This window comes from Rhincodon typus, chromosome 9, assembly GCF_021869965.1.
Source record: "Rhincodon typus isolate 14 chromosome 9, sRhiTyp1.1, whole genome shotgun sequence".
Taxonomy (NCBI): Eukaryota; Metazoa; Chordata; class Chondrichthyes; order Orectolobiformes; family Rhincodontidae; genus Rhincodon; species Rhincodon typus.
The window spans coordinates 85,280,576-85,294,907 of record NC_063340.1 but is presented as its reverse complement, the minus strand read 5'-3'; the positions used below and the strand labels follow the sequence as shown (position 1 = coordinate 85,294,907).

Below are 14,332 nucleotides of genomic sequence, written 5' to 3'. Positions count from 1 at the left end.
GTGTGTGCGTGCATGAGTGTGTGCGTGTGTGTATGTGTGTGCGTGTGTGTGTGTGTGTGTGCGTGTGTGTGTGTATGTGTGTATATGTGTGTGTGTGTGCGTGTGTGTGTGCGCGTGTGTGTGTGTGTGTGTGTGCGTGTGTGTGTGTGTGTGCGCATTTGTGTGTGTGTGTGTATGCGTGTGTGTGTGTGTGCATGTGTGTGTGTGCGTGTGTCTGTGTGTGTGCGTGTGTCTGTGTGAGTGTCTGTGTAAGTATGCAAGTCTGCTTAGCCCTGCCAACACTACCATTAGTGCCTGCAACATGACTCTTCATGTCACTTAAACGCAAGTGAGCATTCCGAAACAAAAATAGAGAGCTGCGCGTTGTGGGGGAGAGAGAGTTGATTTAGTTGAGTCATTCCAGGGATCCAAGGACCAGGACTGGTATAATCTCACAGGCCCTTCCCCCTCACTCACTGTTGGCCTGGTGTATTTTTAGCTGCTATTACTCCAGTCACGCAGCTTCCTCAGCTGCTCTGTCACTCCAGAAAGTGAGTCTGCCTTCGCAAAGTTACACAGCCCAGACGAAGGTGAGTTTACATCTAACTTCTCAATCTGTTGCATGCACAGAAAACAAAGGAGGTGTTGTAATAATATCACTATTTAAAGACAGAGTTAACTTAATCTCTGAATTTGAGAAGGTATAATTGCTGAAATTGAGAGCATGGGGGAAGATATGGGTGCTGACCCTGTTTTGTCCAGATGGCTCTTGTTCAGTGAGTACCATGCTATCAAATTTAAACCTCAATTATGCTCCTTCATTTTACAGGCATTGTGAAGTAAAGACAAAATCAATCAAACGATCAATAATCAAGATTTTAAATCAGTAGAAGTGTGTCAAACAGTGTAATTGAGAACATTTAGGTCCCAGACTACTGGGGACTAGCCAACGTTGTTCTTTTGTTTAAAAAAGGCAGTAGAAGTAATCCGGGAAATTATGTCAGTGGTAGGGAAATGATTGGAAAAGATTTTTCAGGACAGACTTTATTCACATCTGGAAAAGTATGGACTTATTAGCTATGGGCTGCATGGCTTTGTGCAGGAATGGTTGTGTCTCACAAACTTGATTGCATTTTTGAGGAAGTGACAAAGATGATTGATGAGGGCAGGGTGGCGGATGTTGTCTATATGGACTTTAGCAAGGCCTTTGACATGGTCCCTCATGGCAGGCTGATACAAAGGACATGGGATCTGCAATGAGCTGGTCAGATGGATACAGAGCTGGCTTGGTCATAGAAGACAGACAGTAGCAGTGAAAGAGTATTTTTTTCTGACTGGAAATCTTCGACCAGTGGGTGTTCCGCAGCTATCAGTACTGGGACTTCGGTTGTGTGTAATATATATAAATGATTTGGAGGAAAATATGGGTGGTTTAATTAGTAAATTTGTGGATGACACAAAGACTGGGGGAGCTAGAGATAGTGACGAGGATTGCCATAGGATACAGCAGGATATAGATAGGCTGGAGACTTGGGAGGGGAAATGACTGATGGAAATTAATCCAGAAAAAACGTGAGATGATGCAATTTGGAAGATCTGATCTAGGAGGTAGGTAAAGAGTAAATGGAAGAATCCTTAATAGCGTCAACATACAGAGGGATCTAGGTCCACAGTTCCCTGAAAGTAGCATCACAATTGGATAAGGTCATCAAGAAGGTATATGGCACACTTGCCTTCATCAGTTGCAGCAGAGAGTACAAGATTTGACAAGTCATGTTGCAGCTGTAGAGAACTTTAGTTAGGCAACATTTGGATTATTGCATACAGCTCTGGTTTCCAACTACCAGAAGGACGTGGAGGCTTTGGAGAGGGTACGGAATAGGTTTACTGGATGTTGCCTGGTTTAGAAGGTATTATGAGGAGAGATTGGACAAACACGGTTTGTTTTCACTTGAACGTCAGAGGCTGAGGTGTGACCTGTTAGAAGTTTACAGTATTATAAGAAGCATGGCTAGAATGAATAGTTTTTCCCAGAAATACCAATTATTAGGGAACCTAGGTTTAAGGCAAAAGGAACAAAAACAGAAGTTGCTGGAAAAGCTCAGCAGGTCTGGCAGCATCTGCGAAGGAAAAAACAGAGTTAATGTTTCGGGTCTGCTGGCCCTTCCTCAGTTCACAGATGCTGCCAGATCTGCTGAGCTTTTCCAGCAACTTCTGTTTAAAGGAGATGTGAGAGGGAGGTTTTTTACACAGAGAGTGGTAAGTGCCAGGAATGTGCTGCCAGAGGAAGTGGTGGAGCTGGATACAATAGCAACATTTAAGGGGCATCTTGACAGATACAGGTAGTTCTCCAAAACCCGATAGTTGCGTTCTTGTGTGACCTCGCGCTATAGAAAATCACCATAGAAAATTGTGTTGTAGGGAAATCACTGTAGAAAATCACTATACCTGTACAGCAGAAAGTTCACGTTATCCAAACTGTGTCGACTATTCATCAATCACGTTACAGCCAATTCGCGTTAACGAAACACGTGTTATAGCAGAACTAGCCCAGAGATTGTAGGAACTGCCGATTCTGGAGTCAGACATAACACAGTGTGGAGCTGGAGGAACACAATAGGCCAGGCAGCATCAGAGGAGCAGGAAAGTTGACATTTCAGGCCGAGATACATCTGAAGGAGGCTGGTACAGTTAAAACAATCCCCTGATATCTCTGTAATCATTTGACCTTTGGACAACTGCTATTGCCTTTACCCCACTTTTTGCTACCACACCTTTAGTCATCGAGGTCCTAAAGCCTGGAATCCCCTCACACATCTCTCCATCTGTCCATATTTCTTTCCTACATTGGCAAGGCCACTTTTTGGAATACTGCATTCATTTCTGGTCTCCCTGCTATAGATTGTTAACCTTGAAAGGGTTCAGTAAAGATTAACAAGGATGTTGCCAGGGTTGGAGGCTTTGAGCTATAGGGAGAGGCTGAATAGGCTGGGGCTATTTTCCCTGGAATGTTGGAGACTGAGAGTTGATCTTATAGAGGTTTATAGAATCATGAGGGGCATGGATAGGCTGAATAGCGAAGGTCTTTCCCTGGGGTAGGGGAGTCCAAAACCAGAGGGCATAGGTTTAAGGTGAGAGGAGTAAGAATTAACAGGGACCTAAGAGGCAACTTTTTCATGCAGTGGGTGGTGTGTGTATGGAATGAGCTGCCAGAGGAAGTGGTGGAGGCTGGTACAATTGCTACATTTAAAAGGCATTGGGATGGGTACATGAATAGGAAGGGTTTAGAGAGATATGGGCCAAAAACTGGCAAATGGGAATAAATCCGTTTAGGATATCTGGTCAGCATGGATGAGTTGGACCAAAGGCTCTGTTTCCGTGCTGTACATCTCTACAACTCTGTGATTCTATGAGTCCATTAAAATGTTTCCACTTTGATAGAGATGCAGCTGACTCCGAGATGAGGGTGCTACCAAACAAACAACGGCTGATGTATAAATCAGCCGAACTAGGAAGTGCTCAGATCTTGGTGGGTTGAAGGGAGGCGGAAAGGGGGAATTACAGAAGTAGTGGGAGCAAGGCAGGGGGTCCTTATTAAAAGCGTCAGGTCACGCTGACCCTAGCAAAACAACAGAAGCCAGAGGATTCCTATCATTTAAAAAGGCCTGAGATCCAACTCCAAATGCAGTTTTAGGCCTGCAGTCCCAGGTATTCATTTCTAATGTGCCATTAACTTTGGTGTCAACATAATCTCACTTTGAACTGTGTACATTTTACACCAATATTGGTAAAACTGAGTTGCCTGCATCAGCTGAAACCACCCTAGAAACTACCTCTAAGCAGAGGGAAAAAGATTAAGTCATCTTCCAAACAAAATATGTTGGTGGAATTTGTGGGGCAATTTTATTCTGTTTTTCTTGTCTCCTGCTCTGGCAGTCTTGGAGACAGAAACTTTTCCAGTTCAATTGTTTGCCATTAAAAGATAGAAAGGAAGGTATTTTTATAATGCCCCAAGTCAGTCAGGTCCTTCAGAAACATTCCAAAGCACTTTGTGTGGATAGAGAATCACACACCCATAGAGCACACAGGAGGCCACTTGGCCCATCGTGGGACTGCCGGCCATTTCAAAGAGTTATCCAATTAGCACCACCTCACAACTTCACAGTCAGCCAAGTACAGTCAGTTCTGCGATAACGTGCGTTTCTTCAACCCAAATTGACTTTAATGCGATTGAAGAATTTAGACCACTATTTGTAGAACATGAACTTTCCTTACCCGTATCAGCTGTACGGTGATTCTGGCCCCATTAGTTTAAACGGTGTAACTTATAACGTGAGATCGCATGAGAATGGAACTACCACTTTATATCCGAACCTCCCGTATTTAACCAATTCTTTTTTGAACGTTACGATTGAAGCTGGTTCTGTTAACCTTTCGGACAGCCTGCTCCTGATCACAAGCGCTCATCTCCAATGAGGTTCAATCTGGCTCTTTTGCCAATTGCCTCAAACTTACCCAAATCAAATCTCCTGCTAATCTTCCCTGCTCAAAGGAGAACAATACCAGCTGATCGAGTCTCCAAACTTACCTGAAGACCCTCACCCCTGTACTGGTCTTGCAAAGCTCCCTTGCACTTTCTCCTCTCTGAAACCCTCACATCCTGACCCAGAGTGACCACAATGCGTCACAGTTCGATCCCTCATTTGAGCCACTTATGCACACAAAGGCTGCTTTGTCCTGGATGGTGTCGAACTTCTTGAGTGTTGTTAGAGCTGCACCCATTCAGGCAAGTGGGGAATATTCCATCACACTCCTGACGTGTGCCTTGTAGATGGTGGACAGACTGTGGGGAGTCAGGAGGTGAGTTACTTGCTGCAGGATTCCTAGCCCTCCCCACTCCCCATTCCCCAGCCACAGTATTTATATGACTATTCCAGATCTGTTCCTGATCAATGATAACCTGCAAAATACTGATGGTGGGAGATTCAGCAACGGTAATATTATTGCTTGTCAAGGGGCGATAGTTAGATTCTCTCTTATCAGAGAACATCATTGCCTGGCACTTGTGTTCAACGGATATTACATGCTACTTGTCAGCCCAAGCCTGGATATTGTCCAGATCTTGCTGCATTTGAACACAGACTGCTTCAGTATCTGAGGAGTCACAAATGGTGCTGAACATTGTGCAATCATCGGTGAACATCCCCACTTCTGACCTTATGATAGAGGGAAGCTTGTTGATGAAGCAGCTGAAGATGGTTAGGCCTAGGATGTTCCTCTGAGGATGTCCTCAGGTTACGTATTGGGACTGAGATGATTAGCCTCTGACTACCACAAACACCTTCTGTTCTGCTAGATAAGAATTGAACCAGTAGAGAGTTTCCATCCCCATTGTCTTCAGTTTTACTGCACATCCTTTGATGTTTCATTCGGTCAAACGCTACCTTTGGTACAAAGGGCATGATTTGTGTGTGATCTCTGGATTTTAACGTTTGTTTCCATATGAACTTATGAAACAAATTAGTAGCCAAAAGTAGGCCATTCAGCCCCTCAAACATGCACCGCCATTCAGTAACACCTGATTTCATCCTCCAATCCACATTCTCACCTAACCCTGATAATCTTTCACCTCCTTGCTTCTCAAAATTCTATCCACCTCTGCCACAAAAATATTCAAGTACTTTTCCTTCACCATCTTTTCAGGAAGAGAGTCCAAAGACTGGCAACCCTCTGAGAGAATCAAAATTCATCTCATCTCTGGTTTAAATGGATGCCCTGTGATCAGTGACCCCCTAGTTGTCCTTTCTCTCGTAAAATGAAACACCTTCTCCATATTTGCCCTTTCAAGACCACTCAGGATCTTATACATTTCAAATAGTCTCATCTTAACTTCTAAAGGCCAGTGGAAAAAAGCCTGTCCAACCTGTCCTCACAAGAACTTGAGATCGAGTGAATTTGTGTGGTGTACACTTTAGCTAGACAAGATTATATTATATCTTGGAAGTGGATACTTTTCGAGACAGTGTGCACCAGGAGTCTTTGAGAACATCATCATCAGCGGTCCCTCGCAGACGAGGATGAGTCTCAGGGTGAGTCTCTATGTAAATGTACAGACTGATGCAACGACCGCAGGCTCTGTCACACTCAGGGCAGGTGGTGGTCACAGGAGGGGGTGGGTGGGGCATTGGTGTGACAGCGCCTCCCTTTCACTCTTTTCCCCTCAGCTCCCCTTTCAACAACGGCAAGTCTCCAGGTGCTCGACACCTTCCTGGATACTCGTCCTTCACTTTGGATGGTCTTGGGCCATTGATTCCCAGGCGTCTGTGGGAATGCCGCACATGACCAGTGAGGCCTCAGGGGTATCCCTGAAGCACCTCCTCTGTCCGTCTGCGGTTTGCCTACCATTTCGAAGCTGGGAGTAGAGCACCTGCTTGGGGAGTCTCGTGTCGGTCGTGTAGATAATGTACAGCGCCCCGCAGACACGAAAGGGGGGGGTAGTGCTTTCCTGCTGAGCTTGTTGGCCTGTTCGAGGATGCTGGTGTCGGTGCGTCTTTTTTCCCAGCGGATTGACGGGCAGCGTTGGTGGTATTGCTCCTGTGCTTCAAGGTGTCTGCTGTAGACAGTCCATGTCTCAGGGCCATATAGGAGATCAGGAACCACCACAGCTCTGTAAACCGTGAGCTTGGTGTCAGATCTGATGTTGTTATCCTCAAACAAGCTTCTCCTCAGACAGCCACTTCCAATACCTTGGTACAAAAACAAAGTTGCTGGAAAAGCTCAGCAGGTCTGGCAGCATCTGTGAAGAGATAAAAGAGTTAAAGTTTCGGGTCCGGTGACCCTTCCTCAGAACGTTAACTCTTTTTTTCCTTCACCGATGCTGCTAGACCTGCTGAGCTTTTCCAGCAACTTCTGTTTTTGTTCCTGATTTATAGCATCCGCAGTTCTTTTGGTTTTTATCCAATACCTTGGGACTATCCTGTCAACCAAAGCGTTTATTGATGGAAAGATCTAGAACCACCTCCAGTGTGCTAGCACAGCCTTCTTTGAGCTAAGGAAAGCATGCCAAATGATAGCCTTCAGATTGGTGCAACTGCAGTTTGTTACAGACCTGTGAGCACAGTGTATGTACTCAGAGACATCCAGAAGCCTGCACATAAAAGAATATTTCTTACCCATTCTGTCTGTGAGCGAAAAGACAAAAGCCCTCATGACTTTAAAAGAAGAATTCTAATTAAGGAAAAGATCGAGATCCATCCAACCAGTTTTCACATTGAAGATTCACTATCATTCAACAGGCAATATCGTGTCACCATTGCTTTAAAAATCAAAATAACTGGGAGAGATAACTCCCCATGCTTGTGGTCTGGCCTTACAATCTATAGAATTTGTTTCCACACTCTATACTTTTTCCATCCATAATATTTGTGCCATATCTTCTGCTTTTGTCTGCCTTATTTATGAATGGAAAAATGTGTTTTTAGGTTTTTAAAGGAGTAAATTCTAAGTTGTATAGTGTCAAATTAGTAATCCATAGTTTTTGTCATTTGTTAGAGATTAAGTTTACAATAAACAGAATAATTTCCCTTTGTGAAACACAGTGTGAATTACTTTTATCCTGAATAGCAATCCACTTAGAATTCCTACTGTGTGGAAACAGGCCATTTGGCCCATTAACTCCATACTAACCCCCCAAAAAGCATCCCACCCAGAACACCCCCCCCACTATCCTTGTAACCCTACATTTCACATGGCTAATCTACCTCACCTGCACAACTTTGGACTGTGGGAGGAAAACCACACAGACATGGGAAGAACGTGTAAACTCAATGCAGGCCTGAAGATGGAATCGAATCCAGGCCCCTGGTGCTGTGAGGCAGCGGTGCTAACCACTGAGCCACCAGGCCACCCTAAGAAAGCACTACGTTCAGCTACCTGGGCCCTAAACTCTAGAAGTCCCTCCTTAAACTGCCTCATCTCTCTCCCTCCACCTTTAAGATGCTCTTTACAATCTACCTCCTTCACCAAGATTTTGGTCATCTGCCCTACTACTTTCTTGTGTGGATCATTTTTGTTTTATATATAATATCCCTCTTGAGATAGTTTACAAAGCTAAAGGTGCTGTCACTTGACTGGGCAGGTTGTATTATGAGGAAAGGTTAGACAGGCTGGGCTGGTATCCACTGGAGTTTAGAAGAGTAGGAGGCAACTTGGTTGAAATGTTTTCGATCCTGAGAGATCTTGACAGAGTGAATGTAAGGAGAAGATAATACAGTGTGGAGCTGGAGGAACACAGCAGGCCAGGCAGCATCAGAGGAGCAGGAAAGCTAACATTTCAGGTCGGGACCCTTCTTCAGAAATGGGGAAGGGGAAAGGGAGCTCTGAAATAAATAGAGAGGAGGGGTGGGGCTGGGGAAGGTAGGTGGGATGGTGATAGGGGAGTGCAGGTAGGGAGTGGTGGGGATTGGCCAGTGAGGTGGGAGGGGCGGATAGGTGGGAGAGAAGATGGACAGGTTGTGTCAGGTCAAGGGGGCGGGAATGAGAGGGAGGGTTTATTCTGAGATAACAAGGTGTAAAGCTGGATGAACACAGCAGGCCAAACAGCATCAGAGGAGCAGGAAGGCTGACGTTTCGGGCCTAGACCCTTCTAGTATGGTATCTTGTAAAACACACTGGTGAGACGTCAGTGGGAGTATTGTATACTCTGTGTCCTGGGTGCTACATTATAAGAAAGAGAGAGTACAAAAGTTGGTTACAGGAAGGTTTCAAAGGATTAGAAACTTCAGTGGTTTGCACATTCTCCCTGTGTCTGCATAAGCTTCCTCTGATTCCCCTCCCAAGTCCAAAGATGTGTAGGTTAGGGTGGATTGGCCATGCTAAATTGCCCATTGTGTCTAGGGATGTGCAGGCTAGTTCGGTTAGCTATGGGAAATGCAAGGTTAAAGGCATAGGGTGGGGGTACTGGGTCTGGGTGGGATGCTCTTCGAAGAGTCAGTGTTAATTTAATGGGCTGAATGACCTGTTTATACACTGTAGGGATTCTATGATGCAGAGAGGTTAGGGTTGTTCTCCCTGGAAAGAAGGTTGAGAGAAAATTTGATGGAGGTTTTCCAAATCAGTGAGTGGGCTGGATAGAGTAGATAGGATGAAGCAGTTCCTGCTCTTAAAAGGACTAAGAACGAGAGGGACCATAGATTTAAAGCGATGCGCCAATGAAGCAAGGGTGATGTGAGAAAAAATCTTTTCCGCACAGCAAGCAGTGAGGGTACAGTATGCATAGCCTGGAAATGTGGGAGAGGGAGAGGGTCAATTGAGGCACTCAAGAGGAGATTGGTTGGTTATTTGAATAGAAATGGTGTGCAGTAACATGTGGAAAAGGCAGGAGATTGGCATTGGGTAATGATGCTAGTTTGAAGAGCCGGGGAAGGAACGATGGACTGAATGGCCTCCTTCATGCTGTAACAATTCTGTGAATCTATGATTCAGTGTCACATCAAGTGTGTGGACACCCAGCAGACTCCTGAGGGTAATCTCCAGGCCACGGTTTGATCTGACTTCGGGGAGATTGGCTGTGTTTGGTTGTTAGTGAAGGAGATCACTCTGTATTTCCAGGTTGGTTTGAGCTGTCAATGATAGCTCCACAACATGGCCCTATTTAGCAATGCTCCAAATAAACTCCTAGCAGCTGAGCAGCAGGCAGCACATTGGTTAGGTTACCCTCTGGGTGAAGCAAAGGGCTATAATTAACCACGGCATATGTTACTACGCAGCATCTGTCTTAAAGGGAAACCCTTCTGTAACTCACCACACTCCGGCACACACATCAGCTCAATCTCCACCTTTAGCCCCGAGCGTCCATTCACTTCTTAGTCACCAGTGTATGTGGGAGCTTGCTGTGCAGAAATTGACTCTCTCCACTTCCTACATTACCACAGAGACTCCACTTCCAAATAAGAACTTCATCAGCGTAAAGCACCTCAGGACATTCTGCAGTGATAGTAGGAACTGCCGATGCTGGAGAATCTGAGATAACAAGGTGTAGAGCTGGATGAACACAGCAGGCCAAGCAGCATCAGAGGAATTTTTCTGAAGAAGGGTCCAGACCCGAAATGTCGGCTTCCCTGCTCCCCTGATGCTGCCTGGCCTGCTGTGTTCATCCAGCTCTACACCTTGTTATCTCAGGAGATTCTGCACTTGTGCAAGGGGCTATATGAATGCAAGTTCCTGATTCTTTCTTGATGCACTGCGGTCTCTGTTATCAGACAGCAACCTGATGAATCTGCAGGCTCGGCAGATATCAGTTTCCTGCTCCTCCTGAGACCACAGATCAGGGATTAACAATGATACCAAATATAAACCAGCTAGTGGCTCAATGTAACTCTGTGCCATGATCTGGCGTGTAAGAACAACTTACGTTTATAAAGCTCACTTTGCCAACATACATATAAGAATCAAGAGTAGACCTATCAGCCCCATGAGGCGGCTGTGCCATTCTATATGATTGTGATTGAGTTGTTTATGGCCCCAACTCTACTTTCCTACCTACCCCCACCTTCCTCCTGCCCCCTGAGCCGATATTCTTTGACTGTCTTATTAATCAGGAGCACATTGCCGTCTGCCTTAAGCAATCCTGCCCCTAGCGATCTCTACAGAAGAGAATTCCAAAGACTCATGACTCTCTGAGAGAAATTTTCCCCATCTCTATCTTAAACAAGCAACCCCTTATTTTTAAACAGTGGCCCCACTCGGTTCTAGTCTCTTCCACGAGGAAAAACATCATCCCAGCATCGAGTCCCCTTACAATGTTACATTTCTCAGCCAGATCGCTGCTCTTTCATCTCAACCCCAGTGGATAGCTAAGCTGGCTGTGCACCGAATCCACAACTGTTTGGCTTAAAGACAGAGAGAGACACCAGGGATGGGGTGTCTCCAGGGTACTGGCTCAAGTGAGGGAGAACAAAGCTTTTAATTTGAGAGAAGTGCATGGGTGAGGGATGGATCGGAGTTCCACCTGACGTCCAAAGTTAATTGCTCCTCCCGTATAGGAAAGGTGTTGGCGTAGTGGATGCGCAATAGTGGTAATGTCATTGGAAGAAGCTTGACACCATCCAGGACTAAGCAGCCCATTTGATTGGCATCCCAGCCTCAAGCATCCACACCCTTCACCACCGACACTCAGTGTGTACCATCTACAAGATGCACTGCCAGAAATTCACCCAAGATCCTTAGACAGCACCTTCCAAACCCATGACCACTCCCACCTAGAAGCACAAGGGCAGCAAATTTTATAAAATCATGAGTGGTATAGATAAGGCGAATGGCAGTGACTTTTCCCTAGGGTGGGAGATTTCAAGACTAGGGGGTATATTTTTAAGGTGAGACGAAAAAGATTTAAAAGACATGAGGGGCAACTTTTTTACACATAGAGTGTTTTGTGTGTGTTATGAACTTCCAGAGGAAGTGGTGGATGTGGGTACCATTACAATGTTTCAAAGACATTTAGATAAGCACATGAATAGGGAAGATTTAGAGGAATATGGGCCAAGTGCAGGCAGGCGGGATTATGTTCGGCACAGACTGGTTGGACCGAAGGGTCTATTTCCGTGCTGTATGACTCTATAACTCGGGACACAGTGGCCTTATACTCTGGGACTCTGATTCAAATCCCTACCGTGGCGGCAGGTGGAATTTAAAATCAAATCATAATGCTGTAACTGAATGCTAGCCCCAGTTATAATAAGCCGTAATTGTCAAGAAAATCCCATCTGGTTCACTAATGCCCTTCTGGGAAGGAAATCTGCCGTCCTGGCCTACACATGACTCCAGACCCACAGCAACGTGGGCGTCTCTGCCCTCTGAAACGCGCCATGGAGCACTGCTCAATTCAGGGGCAGCTAGGGATGGGCAACAAATGCTGGCCTTGAATTGAGCGGTTCTCCATGGCAGAGTCACCAACATTCCTGTGGGTCTGGAGTCACGTGTAGACCGGACCAGGTAAGGATGGCAGGTCCCACAAGAGGACAAATTTCGGGGAGAGAAAAAAATCAGGCTACAACTCACCTCAGAGTTGCAGGGGTGAGGAACACTCAATTAGGAGCTACAAGGGAAAAGAAAGTGGGAGGAGGATAACATTGGAGAATACTCTTCATGTTCCCACTGTTGGTGTAGGAGACTGGTTGATGATGGCCTCAAAGGAGACCCATTTTGGCAATAATCAGAACTTGCCTTTGGGAAGGGTCAATGAAAAATGCCTTCCATTGAGATTATGTGGTTCATTATTCCCAGGGTAAGGTTTGTCCAATAATGTGATATTCCTATCGTCTCTCGTTTAGGCATCATTAATCAACCATGGAGTCCCAGGATACCATCAACACTAACACTCAAGACCCTTCTACCGGCACTGGAACACAGGAGCCTGCCCAACATTCAATAACAGGGCCCAGCACGGGTCTCCCAGACCAGCAAGGAATAGACAGTCCTGCTGAAATTGCCTCGGTGTCACCACAACAACCAGAGGAGAAGCCAGAAACTGTGGTGGCACCAGATCAGGCAGAGACGAAGACAACCCTCCTGAATCTGAAGGAGGAGGGTCCTGCTCAGGGACACACGACCATCACTGACATTGCGGAGGATCTGGACAGACAGCTGGAGGATATCATCAAAACCTACGGCTCAGGAGAAATCGTCTTGGGAAAGGAGGCTGAGGGGGAGACAGGCAGGATCCAGGCCCTGGATAATGGGGAGGGAATGTCTGAAGAGCATTTTGAGGAGGTTGGGAAAGAGCACCCAGAGACCACTATGCAGGCTGAACCTACCAAGGAGATGGGCAAGGAGCAGAAACTGGACAAGAAGAAGCTGAAAGGACTGGGTAAGTAACAAATTCATTCCTCTATAAACATTTTCACAGAGAATACAGACACGCAAGCAGCAAGATTTCCAATTTGTCTGCTGCTTAGGACATCCACTGAAAGCCTGATGCTCTAACATTGCAGCCAGCTTCTTAAGTGCATTCAATATGTCTTGTAGTAAATCGTTTTATTGATATTTATTTATTGGTTTTTATTGAACTACCCTGAGGCTGCTAAGAGAGGACATCAAACCTCAAGACAGGACCCAAACTCCAGTTAAACATTGGCTTATGTGACTGTGACACAGTTCCTATCGCACATGCCCAGTTCGTAAACTTCGAGTAAAAGTTCCCTTTACTCGACACCTCCTGAGAATTCTTTTGCCTCAAAGATTTTGCACTCGTTGACATTTGCAAACATCTCCACTTCCCGTTTGGAAACCAGCATTGAATCCGCCTCCATCAGGCTGTGCAATCCACACCCAGTCGCTGCTTAAAATAGTTCTTTCTTCAAGGCATCATTGATTCCTCTGGCAGTCACCTTAAATCAGTGAACTTCGTCAATAACCCTTCTCCCTCTCTGCTCTCATGATTTGTAATACCTCCAACAAACTACCTCCTCAGAGAAAGGAGGCTTTCCCCTCAACCCCACCCCACCTTAGCCCTCCCTCCTCACCCAACTAATATTGCCCTCCACCAGGCTGGATGGAAATGAGATATCCAGCTGCTGTGATCTATTTAACTGGCAATGAGCAAACACAAGAGGCAGCCTTTGTTGTCCAAATGCTCCTGTGAACCTGACGACTCTGCCTTCAGTGAGTTTTCTTAACTTCCCTCCTGATCAATGAGCCCAGTTCCTACTCGTCTGCACCATGGGGTTTTTCATTTCACAAAGATCGTCCATGGAAATAAATATTTTCTGTTGTTAAGACACCTCAAACAAATGACATAGCAATGTTTCCAATTTAAACCCAGAGGACGCTCTGTAGCACCTCATGGAGCCTCCGTCACAAAGGTCTCTGTATGGTCTGAGTGTGGCTGCTTTTCATTCTTTTCCAAGCCCACATTTCTGATCCAGCACGGTGGCTCAGTGGTTAGCACTGTTACCTCACAGCACCAGGGACCTGGGTTCAATTCCACCCTTGGATGACTGTCTGTGTGGAGTTTGCACATTCTCCCTGTGTCTGTGTGGGTTTCCTCCCACAGTCCAAAGGTGTGCAGGTTAGGGTGGATTGGCCATGCTATAGTGCTCAGGGATGTTTAGGTTTGGTGGGTTAGACATGGGAAAATGCAGGGGTAGGGGAACAAGTCCAGGTGGGATGCTCTTCATAGGGGCAGTGTGGACTTGTTGGGCTGAATGGCCTGTTTCCACACTGTAGGGATTCTATGATCTTACCAGGTTCTGAAGATAAAGCTTTGGAGTGCTGCGCCTATCTTTTTGCTGCTTCCGTGGCTACTACAGACTTGCTTTTCAGCTACTGTCTACGAAAGGATGTAGGAACGGAAGTA

At 45.8% G+C, this 14,332-nt stretch overlaps 1 protein-coding gene across 1 annotated transcript in view; it reads left to right on the top strand.

Moving 5' to 3' along the window:
- Positions 1 to 454: 454 nt before the first annotated feature.
- txlnba (taxilin beta a) overlaps positions 455 to 14,332 on the top strand; it is a 34,073-nt gene continuing 20,195 nt past the window's right edge. The window contains exons 1-2 of the mRNA XM_048601385.1: positions 455 to 569; positions 12,309 to 12,844. Coding sequence (XP_048457342.1) covers positions 12,325 to 12,844 — 520 coding nt within the window. The 5' untranslated portion in view covers positions 455 to 569; positions 12,309 to 12,324. The remainder of the gene's footprint in view (positions 570 to 12,308; positions 12,845 to 14,332) is intronic.